General features: G+C 45.7%; 1 protein-coding gene across 1 annotated transcript; it reads left to right on the top strand.

The window, feature by feature from the left end:
- Positions 1–5,021, top strand: Sap30 (SIN3-associated polypeptide 30). The gene is made up of 5 exons (XM_089566408.1): positions 1–386; positions 1,012–1,188; positions 1,394–1,516; positions 2,103–2,201; positions 4,634–5,021. The coding sequence occupies exons 1-5, from the start codon at positions 234–236 to the stop codon at positions 4,754–4,756; spliced, it is 675 nt and encodes a 224-aa protein (XP_089422534.1). The 5' UTR covers positions 1–233; the 3' UTR covers positions 4,757–5,021.
- The last annotated feature ends 7,693 nt before the right edge of the window (positions 5,022–12,714 follow it).

Genomic DNA, 12,714 nt, shown 5'->3' with positions numbered 1-12,714 from the left:
TGCGCCGACGCCGATCGGGCCGCATGCCGGCCATAGCAGCGAGCTTGCCATGATTTGGCGCCAAATGTCGTCCGTGAGCTCGAGCATCTCCGATTGCCTTTCCCAGCTACAGTCGCGATCGACCCTTAGCTGCCGCCGTGTCCTACCCCTGTGCGTTGCGGCTGGTTAGGCCTACATTTCGAGCGACGTCGCCCTCCCTTGAGCACGCCGTGCCCTCTCAGACATCTCGTAGTATGCCCCCGACTGGCGTGCGTGGCCGCACCGGCGGAAACTCGAGGTCGCTGTTATTTCGCTCGGCCTCGGTGTCAAAGCTCTCGACTGCTCTGAAGCGGTCACGCAAGCTGGGCTCAGTCCCGACGTCGAAGACTCCGTTGACGGCGACTCCGGTATGCATGCTTCCCGCGACCAGGCATTTTGCTCTGCCGCATCGACCCATTTTTTTTCGCCGGGTCCGTGGCCTGCGCGACATGTGGCCTCCAGCTCTCAGCAGCTGATCATGCAGCTGTCGATTCGGGTAGCCAGCTCAGCTTTGCGAACGTGCTCATTGGCTCTTACTCGACACTGTCGCGAATTTCGTGACAATCGCTGGCACGGCTCTTGATTTCATTTTTGACACGCGGTTAAATTTATTTTGCGCGGCGTTTTTAGTGTTGTTTAATTTTAACCTCGCTGTCTCGCGGCCGCGTCTCGTTGGTCGCGTTTGAAGAAGATCGCGAGCAGCAGCACTGCTGAAGATTAGCTTCTTTATTTTCTGTCTTGCTGCGAAACCTGCAGAGCCCCTAGTTCTTTCTACACGGGCGGCCGTACCAATGTTGAGGCTCGTATTCCGATGACTACTTTAGAAACTAAGCGAACGTTTCGATCGTTGCTATTGCCGCATTTCGCGATGCAGTTCTTTGGGAACGCGGCGCTCCGGCTTTCCGCTGCTGCCTGGCAGGACGGGCTTGGGCACATTACTGCTGCTTTCTGGCTTGCTTGGTAAGCGTGACCTCGGTTTTCTGTCGTTTGCAGAGAGGCCCGATGAACGGATTTAGCACGGAAGAAGAAACGCAGAGTGGGCACAACCAGATCTGCTGTCTGCTGGACGACTCGGAGCGCTGCACGCGGCCTGCTGGCAATGCTAGCTACAGCAAGCGAATCCAGAAGACGGTGGCTCAGCGCAAGCTCAAGCTGAACATCGATCCGAGCGTAAGCGTCGCTCCTGACTTCTTATGAGACGCTCTCTGTTCAGCGAACAGCATGTATTGCCCTTTTGCGGTTCTGACACGGCCGTTAGCCATACGGGGGAGGCGGAATCCATACCTCCGCTCTGCAGCTACGAATGGCGGCTCTATGTACCATTAGTATGTTCCGTTATCATTCTTTCGATTATTTTTTTTTTCCATGTTTGCAGGCGCGACACATCTACATCTGCGACTACCACAAGGGTGTCATCCAGAGTGTGCGCACCAAGCGGAAGCGCAAGGACAGTGAAGATGACAATGGTTCAAATGAGCAAGAAATGGACATCCCTGAGGTATTGACTCACTTGGTGCAGAACTGTGTGCAATATCACTAGGGTAGCATTTTTCGTGTTTTGCTTGTGCATTGCATGCTCTATCAGAACCACTCTACTGCACTGAAATCCATGTGTAGAGCTTATCAAAGCAAATGCAGCAGTTCTGCAGCAATACAGAACAGCTTTGACTCGCCATGCCACATTGTGAGATGGGGCACATATGTGTGCTTTCATAAGCTGCATGCAACATTAGGGATGTCATGCCAACCCATCACACATAGCTGCAACATGTGCTATGTGGAAAATGCACATCAAATCACATAGTTCCTCACCATGCCCAGTGCTTAGGAACGAGGGTGCAGCAGTCGTACTTTCAGATGTACTAGTGCATTCGTAAAAGGCTTTCTGCAGTGTCAAGGCTTGTGTCGCATGGAGTAACATGCTAAAATTGACTGCTTTTTGTATGCTTACACGTGCACAACCTTATTGCATGCTTTTCCAAATAAGTTAAACTGCTGTGTTAGAAGTGTGTTGCTGTAAGGGCATCAAAGACACTGGTTGTGTGTTAATGTCCAGCTTTGCAATGTTTATTCATGTTCTGCAGGTGGACTTGTTCCAACTTCAAGTGAACACACTGCGGAGGTACAAACGGCACTACAAGGTCCCCATGCGACCTGGACTTAACAAGGCTGAACTGGCTGATGTGAGTTATTGTCGTGTGTTAGATACGTGTGAAAACAAGTCTTCTTCAAGGTACTGTTAATGCTGTGCTGCTTGAACAGCTGCATGTTGCATGGAATTTCTGTTGTGTTGCATAGGAGGTGAAATTGTGGAATAGTTTGACATAGTTTGCTTATCTCGATATAACTGAAAGGGGCATCATGTGCAAGGTTCATGTGCTCCGTACTGTCTATAGCATTTGGCATATCTTCACGACCTTGAGTGCACTGCTTAGTGCATAATTGACTTGGGGTTCTAACAGCTTGTGCACTGGCATTAATTTTTTAATAATGAGGAACCTGGGGAGGTGCTTTGTCAGATACTGTGGTTTCTAGGTTCACCATGTTCTACTGGCAACTGTTGAGCGTGTTTATTGTTCGAAAGTCCACCTCATTCACATTGTGTTAGTTAAGCAGTTAAGCAACCCAAATACAGTAAAACCTCGTTAATTTGAAGTCACTGGGGCTACAAAAAATGTTAGAATTAACCAGGTTTATGAATTAACTGATCACTGCATAAGAAAGGGACCCACGCAAAAAATTTAATTGCCGGAACGCGCTACCTTATTGGATGAGCTTTGTGATTATCATATATTGCCGCGTCAATCCCCTAACTTGTAGCTCCTGCTGCCTTAAAAAAGTTGACTCCAAATACAAGTCGTACCCCCCCCCCCAGTCCGTGTCCCCCGACTTCATCCCGCCGCCGTACTCGGTTTTGTAGTTTCCTGCGGGATAGCATCATGGTGCACGCGCAACTCAAAGCAATAAACGCATAGCAATGCCATCACATGGACTGCAGCCTGTAGGCAATAGAGATCAAACGCGAAAAAAAAAAAAGCACTCCACTCGCCTCCCATGCTTGCGTAGTACGGCCCGACTGACTAGCCGCTAACTGAACTGTAAACACTCCTATAGTTTCGGATTCCAGCGAGAAGCATGCCACAGGATTGTCAGAAGTTCGCTGTTGTGCTATCTACCACTCATCCGAGGTAGCTACCACCAGAGTGAAAGAGCTGGGTAGACTGCGCACAATTCAAATTTTCATTAGTGGAACTGAAGTGCATACAAATTTGACTTTCTATTACGCCTGGGGCCTCATGCATCCTGCTGGGAATGGGCACTGGCACGGGGTGCGTACTACCAACCGCTCTTCCAGAGCTACCTTAGACCTTGCAAATAGAGAAAAGCCGGTAACCTAACCTTCTAACCATGGTACTATCGCGCTCAATATGAGTTGCAACGCGCGGTCATCGACCGGGGCTCGTTCCGTGGTGTGCCTCCTCCAAACACTCGCTCTGAATTCTGGGATAAACTTTTTCCTGAGCGGGGGTGCTGTTGTTTCCTGGAACAGCAGTTTCTCCCAGAATTCCGAGCGACTGTTTGGAGGAGGCACACCATGGAACGAGCCCCGGTCGATGACCGCGTGTTGCAACTAATATTGAGCGCGATAGTACATCTCGTATAAACGGCGAAGGCCGGTGCTGCGCGGAGTCAACTCATCGTGGAAAAAGTGCAGGCACGCGTTTCGCCAGTCCACAAGGCGTACCATAGACTGGTTTTTATGCTGGGAGCACTGGGGTTGGGGCGCTTCGTATAACAAGCGTCGATATTGCTCAACGGCACCGCCTCATTGTTCCGAGAGGCCGTTGCTTCTCCGGTTTGCGGCGAAATCAGGATTGGGCATTCCTGCATAGCATCCCAGGTCTTCGAATTAAACGAACGGGTGCAGGCTGTCTATTCGAATTATCCAGGATTTCGAATTAGTGCGGTTTTACTGTAGATGGAAATTACACATTCAAAGAATGGAGCCTAATTCAGCATGCTGTGTAAGAAGTTGAAATCCAACCTTGTCAGGTACGAGCTCGTGGTTTATGTCAGATGCACCAGGGATGACCGTGGGGAATGCTTTGTTTTTCAGTCATTTATGAAAAAAGTTCATGAATAGAAATAAAGTGCAAACAAGTTGCAAAAGTTCTGTTCACTGGTACAACTCGGGTGGAAATTTATAGTCAGTTGTCTTGCTATGCGAGATCAGCTTTGCTCACTTGTGCCACTAACCAGCATGTATGCCATCAATGCTAGCATTACAGTAGCAATGTGCTGTGAGCCTGTGTGAAGCTGTTCTGTAGATATGGAAAGAGGGCTTCCAGAAACGGCGCCCATATTGCATTGCCTTCTAAAGCAGGAGGGGTATCTGTGGTGCATAGCGGTGCTAACAGATGCGACACATACACGAAGGTAGAAGCATGAGGGCCTTGCTTTCTTGCATGGCGACAAAGCCAGCCAGCCGAGCCCTGGCCGGTGTGTTACTACCTCTGTGCACATTGGTTTCTACTTACGTGTCTTCAAGACTTCAGACTGCATAAGTCATACTGGGCAGCACTTTTAACGTTGGCTTTTCCTGTTCTCTGTTTAGACATTGGCTCGGCACTTCAGGACCATCCCCATCGCTGAGAAGGAAGCCATCACATTTTTCATCTACATGGTCAAGAACAACAAGAACAAGTTGGACCAGAAGAATGGCGCTGACCCGTGCTGAACCTGACTGGTGATGTTGCTGCAGTACCTCCGTGAAATGGGTCGAGCTTTGAAGAGATGGTCGATACTCAACCTGGGGACCCCGAGGAATGCAGTTAGCTCTCCTGTACATCACCACTACCATTATCACCTCTTGTAAATATACCATCTGGTTGCTTCCTCTTGTAAATACTTTATACATATATTGCTGACATGCGTATACATATGCATTCTGAAAAACCGGTCATGTACATAGGAATAAAAGCAGAATTGTTTATTTAGGCGTGCAGGTGTGTCTCCTGTGTTGAACTGGTGCTGTTAATTTTAAAAGGTCATTAACAAATCTGCAGTACCCGTGTGTGCCATTCAGAATGAGCAGTCTTTTGTCAAAAGTAAATGAGCCACTTTTAGGTCATAATAATAGGGACTTAGTGTTGCAGGTGTCTTACAACATGGTCTGGGACCTGTTCTGAAGACCTGTGAAGTGACCTGTGCACTGACATGCACATGGCAACATAGATTTTCGCATACAGCTAAGTTTCTATGCACATTTGCAAAACAAAACTTGGTCACAATTGACCGAGGACCCTCCACCAGGGCTTGCTTCGTAGCCTGCGATGGTGCTTTAGAAGGCAAAAATTATTGTAAGTATTCTTGTACAAGTACTTGAAGCTGACCACAGACTCTGGGGTCATAAAGCCTATCTAGATACACCAGCCTTCTTGCAAATTTTTGCTAGCTCAGTAATAGGGCAAAATTACCAAGGCAAACAACAGATATGGGTGTATGCGCGTCCTGTGAAGTAAGCAATGGTTGATTTCATGTCACTATTGTCAAAACTACACTGGTTGACCATTTGCATTCGCTAAAACTTGTGAATTCGTTCTTCACAACCACCGCAATCACCGATCCAACCCTGCAGACTCGCTAGGCCTAGTCGTGAAAGGGAACGGAGTCGTCGTCGACTGAAATTAATTTGGCAAGTAGTTATCGCTAGTGATCGTCCAAGTGTGCACATGTGAAATATAGCCGTTCATTTCGCTTATTTCCAATACGGATAATGTATAAGCGCGCATGTATTCACACCGTCCCCTCATCAGCATGTTTTCGCTCAGCCGCCGAACTCCCGAGGACATGAAGGCTGACCGTCCGCCGATCGGATTCGTCGGTGTCGTTTAGCCAAAAAACTGGTCCCACTACAATAATATTAAAGTGAACTAGATAGTTAGCTATAATCACATTCTGCTGTTCACCATTATAGTGCCGTTGTCGGACTAGTGTGACCGTCGGCAGCGTCGTACACTGAAAACAAGCTGAGAATTACGAATGCGTTTGGAAAGTGCCGTGTAGCACCGCGGGAGTCCATCGAGTTCGAATGCCATTCCAAGTCTCGACTGCCATTTGACTCAGATGTCATTCGAAAGTACCCGTGTAGCAGAGGTATAAGCTTAGCAAAATTTTGAAAATGCAGTGTAGACCCCCTGCTGTGGCTTAGTGGTTAGGGTGCTCGGCTACTGAGCCGGAGTTCCTGGGTTCGAACCGGACTGGGGCGCCGCGTTTCGATGGAGGTGAAACGCAAAGGCGCCTGTGGGCTGTGGGATGTTAGCGCCTATTGAAGATTCTCAGGTGGTTGAAATTATTCTAGAGGCCTCCACTATGGTACCTCTTCTTTCACCCCCACCTTCCTCCCTTCCTTTGTGGGCTGTTCGGGTGTCCACTGAGATGCGAGACAATTTCTGCCCATTTCCTTTCCTCAAAAAACCAATTCACTGTAGCACAATAGGTGCAGGCTACTTCAACTACCGTATTTTCTGGTGTATAAGACGCACCCGCCATATATGCAGGCTGTAATTGGAAAAGTTGGTATATAAAACGCACTGATGTATAAGATGCACCCCAATTTACCCTGTTAGGCTAGTAAGGGTTAATTAAACATGCTTGTGCGACCATCGCCAAAATGCACTGTACCTGTGAGAGGTTATTAAACAACGCGAAGTAATCGAAAAAGGCAACACTCCCGCCATACCCGCCCACGTTCTTGCAAAGAAAAAAAAAAGGAAGGAACTCTCCTTATGTCCATAACAACATTACATTTTTACTTAAAACCTTCGAAGTCTTAATCTTCGGATGCGCTATCAAAAAGTTTTCCCATTTCTGGAGGCAACGTGGCTGAAACATTCTCTTCGCACTATGTATGTACTACGTATACGCGGAGCAAACAAAGTTGAAAAGGGTGAATTAAAAAAACGCCGGCTTGTCTTGGCTTGTCTTGACAATGGCGAGAAGCACGAATGTCACCACCTTTTGGCATTTCATATTTCTTTTGCTTGGGGCCTCTGAAACGGCCGCATGTTTATGAACTCGGAAGTCGTCATCCCCGCCGTTTCATGATAAAGTTCACCTAAAAAAGTTCCACACCGCGGTCCCGCTATGGAAGTATTAACCGTGTTACAACCGCATCATTGGTAGTGATATATTTTGGTGAAAAAAGCTTGCACGTGAACCTGAGTAACTTCTGAACTCGCAAAAAAAAAAACGAAAAATTTGCATATAAGACGCAGCCTTGTATAGGACGCACCAGCAAGATTTTTGCAAAGAAGCCGCGTCTTATACACCGGAAAATACGGTATGTTGTCAACCGCTGTATGTAGTAAGTAAGAATATTTGTTCAGTTGAATAATGAAGTAAATTAAAAAAAAAACTTAGGCATCCCAAAAACGTCTAATTCATTAGTTTTTGTTTTGATGTGCGCAATAGATTACTTTTTCTGCTTTGAAAAGGAAGTGCACGAACTATGAAAAAATCCCGCACGCTGCTGCTGCGATAGCAACACACTTAAACACAAAATTTTTGTTCTTGCCGTGTTCGATGGTTTATTGTTTATGGTTTATGGGGGTTCAACGTTCCAAAGCAACTCGGGCTATGAGGGACGGTGCCATGAATGTGACTGGGTGAAAACTAAGTGGGCACTAGTGGCAGAATTGAAAGTGTAGGGGTGCGTTTATTAGGCGTCCTCAAGAGACCGAACCGCCGTGTAGGATCTGGCAGCGTAGACAGGCGTAGCCAGCACCAAGAGTGCGGGGCAACTTCGTCGTCGTCGTCAGGCGCAGTGTAGTGTCGGCGAATAACTTCGTCGTCGTCAGGCACAGTGTAGTGTCGGCGCATGGCGGTAGCGGAACCCGTCACAGTTGGCACACTACAGAAGTAACACCTGTGACCTGGCCGCATTCAGTGCGGAAAACAGCGGCTGCGCTGGTTCTCAGAAGTTATACGCAGGCCAGAGCAGCTGTATTCCTAGTTAGCAGATAGCATGTTGTGCCTAGCACCTGGCATGTGGTGTCCTTGCACTCTGATGCTTTGCTTTGCATCTGGAATTGGTGATTTCTCTACAGCCCAATTGAAAACTAGGAACGCTGCTTTGTGTATGGATATTTAAAAAATCTTTGGCTTACAACAGCTGTGACACCTGGTATATACATCCATCGCTTTATTCTCGTCTTTGCATGTGGCGATTCTCGTGAAAGATTATGTTATGCGACACATACTCTGAACAGCATGGGAAGTTAAAAAAAACGTGGCATTTGCTTCAAGACAACAATTCATTAGCAGAAAATATAAGCCTGGAGCATTCCGATATTTAACAAGCAAAAGTCGTGCAATTAAAGAAAAGCATTTTCTCCCAAAGTACACTACTAGTAACAAGCTGTCATGTGTTAGACAAGTGTGTGCCAGGTCATCAGTACACTGTCTAGCACATGTGCAGTCATTTCTCATTCCTTGGTCCATGTTGTTCTGCACTAATGATTAGTATGTTCTGCCCCTAACCTAATTTTATGCCCTATATAAATTAATGACTTGCTGGGGTAATTCCATGTTCTAGAGTAGCTGATAATTAGTGAACTAGAGAAATTGACCACAAAGGTAATGCTGTTTTCATACAAATAATGCATGATCATCAACACATAGAAGCCACTGTCTTTTGAGAACAGATTTGAAGCTTGGATAATTGTTTCACACATTTGTAACGCATTCAGATTAAAGTCTGAAGTTAGGGCCATCAGCAAGGTGACAGCAATACATAGTTTAATTACGCTTTCTAGTGCTCGTGAAAATGGTCAACATTTTACACAGATTATCAACATGTATTGAGAGCTTGATAATGTTTACGGTGAAAATGTGAGAAACAGTTCACAAAACCACTAGCCTGGGGTCTCCGTAGGTGCTGCCACCTACTACGTACATCCAACCAACCTTTGTAGACCGCTTGTCTTGCAGTCGGTCGACCGCTCTTTCATCCTTTCCCTTACAACGCAGCTCGGCTCTCTGCTTAAGTGAAAACAATTACTGCATGTTCCCTTTCACACAATCTTCTCCCAGGAAGTATGTTGTGGACGAAGGGAATGGCCTGGCATTGTGGATGGCAGACAGTGTGCTATTTTGATTGCAGTGCCTTTTTAAGGGGCGCTGAAACACCTTCAGAGAAGAGTACATCAACTCGCTGAACCACGCATCGCGTTATCATGAATACCTGAGCCAAATAATACACTTCTACACGCAGCAGAGAACCCACTATCACGTGCGAAAGTTGGCGAGCCCTTTCTGGTGACTTTTTCATGTTCGCACCCTCCTCCATTGCACCGCACCTGCGTATACCAGTTCAGAGATGGCTGTTGGTTAGATTCTTTCATACGTCAGGCAGCTACCATGGCCTTAGCCAATAAACAGCGCAGCTCCAACGGGTGAGGAAGCTCCGCCCTTGGCGGTAAAGGAGTGCCAACCTTTCAGCGTGCAAAATGTGGCGAGAGGAGAGGGAAAGGTGCAAAGGTGCTAAAATTCAAATTTTGACTGCATATAACTCAGCTTCTACTGAGGGCATCAAAAAATTATTACTGGAAGATTTTCGTGAAGTGGCGTCCTTTTAACGTCACAGGCATACTGCAACTTTATTAGAGCCCCATTCAGAGCCTGTTTTAATAAATTACCTGCTTCTTAAGAGTAAACTGGTGGCTGTCTTTTGACTTCTAGAGCACTTAATTTTCAAAGCACAAATTTGAAAACATGCATGGAAAATTACATGTTTTGCCCATTCGTCTGCACTGTGCAACAAAAACTCTGATCCTGGATTCCATAGCATGGCTTCCACAAATTGCGCTAATATTCAGGTATGCAATCTTAACACTTGCAGTGTGCACAGATATTTCAGATGAAATATTGGCTCATAAAGGAGACGTATGGTGAGCTTTCTAAAACTACGCTCTTTGAATAAGGTGAATAAACTCACGGAGTCGTTAGATCATGCACTAACACCAGAGTTATATAAAAATCCTCTGTGCACAACAGCGGATCGTGCACTTTCACTTCGAATATTGGATTTCATTCCCAGTACCTGCTTGCTCAGAGTCCCTGCCCTCGATTCGACTCACTGCTGTCAGCTGTCAGCCAGATTCCTTCAGCGTCACTAACAGCGGGTGCCAATGGGACCAAAGGGGCAGAAATAAGCAGGCAGAGCAAACGTGACATGTTTGCTAAGTATATCTAGTATTTTTATGTAAAAGAACAAACAAACAGTCATTCAGCTTCGCACCCATCTTGCACCATCACCACAAACTCAGTGCAGTACTGTAAGAATCTCAACAGGAGAGAAAGGCTCAAAGTTGCCTTGGGGGCAATTTTTATCAGTGGCAAACCAGCTTTTAAAAACTGCACCTGCATATGACCACAAAAGTGCTACTTTTTCATGCTGAAAAGATTTTTCAATTTCGGCAATACGCGTTTTCAGCCCATGGGCTTGGTATGAAAGATAAGTTCTAATAGCCCCAAAATATTGAGAAAGCATGGTGAAAAAAAATTAGACAACAGTTCTTTTACAGAGCCAGTGCAAGTACCGCCCTGTGACCACCTACAGGTGTGTAATCGGAGTCTGCGTTTGTGCCTTGCATCTATTGCGTTAGTAATTCCGACAGATTTGGCTTCCTGCACTTGCCCTCTTCATTTCAGTTACTCCCTGCAGACATTACAAAAGTGGAAAGCAACTCTTCTCTTACACCATACTAGTGCTGTTCTGTCAGGCTCATATGCAAAGTTTTCAACCCAAGCAATAAACCCTGAATGCCTTGGCAACCAGATATGTGTGTGATACAGCCAGAAGACCATTTTGATGAAGAAATGCATTTACTGGCTATATTTTAAACCCTTTGTCAATGCGTAGCGCAAGAAAAAATAATAAAATAAAACACTGAAAGATATAGTTCCAAGTGGAATTCGAACCCACACCTTTTAGGTTCCGCACGGTGTGGAGAGGCAGTCTGCACTGAAATGAGCAGATGGCGCTGCTGCCAATTTCACCTGGTATGAAGGTTGAAGCTTATGCAAAGCACACTTGCTCATGCAATGGCTTGCGATTAGTTCAGCATGAACAGCATTGCTAGAAACTGGTGCGAGTTTCATATGCAGTGAAGTGCAAGGTGGAGAGCAAAGATTTATATAAACAACACCATACTAGGTGCAGATTTTATCTACTTTTTAATGTGTAGCATCCTCACCAGATGACCAGAGAGAGGCTCTGTGAAAACGTTGCAGCTTTTTCACGAGAGAAGCATCTGCAACGTCCCTCGAAAAGCTGTGGTCATCACCCCATGCATACAGGCCGTGCCTCACGTGCAGTGTGCCACCTTCATTGTCATCGGTCGGGATGTTCAGTCAGTGCCATCAAGCACTCAAAAATGCTTCTCGGACACTCTGCCCAAATCTGTGTAGGAGGTAAAGCTATCAGGTGGGCCGCACGATAGTTGCGTCAAACACTTCAAAATGCTTTTCAGCATGGTCCAACATTACATTAAGTGCTAAATTAAAGGCACAGCATGATCGCCTGGATCGGATGCGTGGTGGGGTCTCAGTCTGATCCAGGTGGCTGTAAAGCACCGCCACACTGCAGCATCGATATCTCTAGCCACCGCATGGCACAAGTATTGCTCGTACTCTCTCTCAATTCGTCATGTGCATTAATTGTGTTTTTGCCAACGCTGGCATCCTCGTTCATAACAGTGCGCATTACACATCTGGAAAGAAAACAAAAGTAAAAACAAATACTCGCGTCTAGACGTCGAGAAAAGGCTAGGACTCTTGAGGGGGAAGCTGACCTTATTCTAAAAATTTTAATTACGAAGTCATTACTCTGAAATTTTCAGGCAGCATGTATATTTGTGTGCCGGTTCTAAATAAAACAAGTCCTTGTACACTTACACAATATGTTATGCGTTTTTTTTTAAAGCTTTTAAGAAATTTTGCTATAGGGAACTTGCTGTATTGCATGCCACTGGTTGATGTTGACATCAAGGAATGCAATAAGGGTAAAATTATCATTCTGCCTATCATAGACACTGAGTTATGGGGTTTTGAAGCTGCCATATTCAGAAGAAAAGTTTTTATTTCTGTATAAAGGAGTGGCAACTTCAAAACCCTATATCCTAGGCTCTATGATAGGCAGGATGATAATTCTACCCTTATTGAATTCCTTGATGTCAAGACAAACCAATGGCATGCAATTCAGCAAGTTCCATGGTGCAAAATTTCTTGAAAGGTTCTGGCAAAAAGTGCTAAAACAACATACTATGTAAGTGCAAAAGCAGTAGTCTTACATGAAATTAAATATAATATCTGGAATATGCACATAAAAATGTATGTTCCTGAAAGGTTCATAGTTGTGACTATGATATTCAAAATTTTTTAAAAAATTAGCTTCCCTCTTAAAGTAGACATGCCGTAGACACTAGGTCACAGTCGTTACCACGCAAGTGCTTACCACTGATGTAACGTAACGAGTGCCTAAAGGTTTCTTTAGTGACACTGCCTGCTGTGAATACATGGCAACGAAACATGAAAAAGCACGTATGCATTCCTGCAGTAGGGTAATCTAGCGTAGCACGGATTACACTGCAAATTTTTTTAACAATGCTGCATGCAACATTAAAACTCCTCTGG

The sequence above is a fragment of the Amblyomma mixtum genome, chromosome 1, assembly GCF_055824585.1.
Source record: "Amblyomma mixtum isolate Tamu chromosome 1, ASM5582458v1, whole genome shotgun sequence".
Classification (NCBI taxonomy): Eukaryota; Metazoa; Arthropoda; class Arachnida; order Ixodida; family Ixodidae; genus Amblyomma; species Amblyomma mixtum.
The sequence above is the reverse complement of the archived record's forward strand: the minus strand, read 5'-3'. Positions and strand labels throughout refer to the sequence as shown.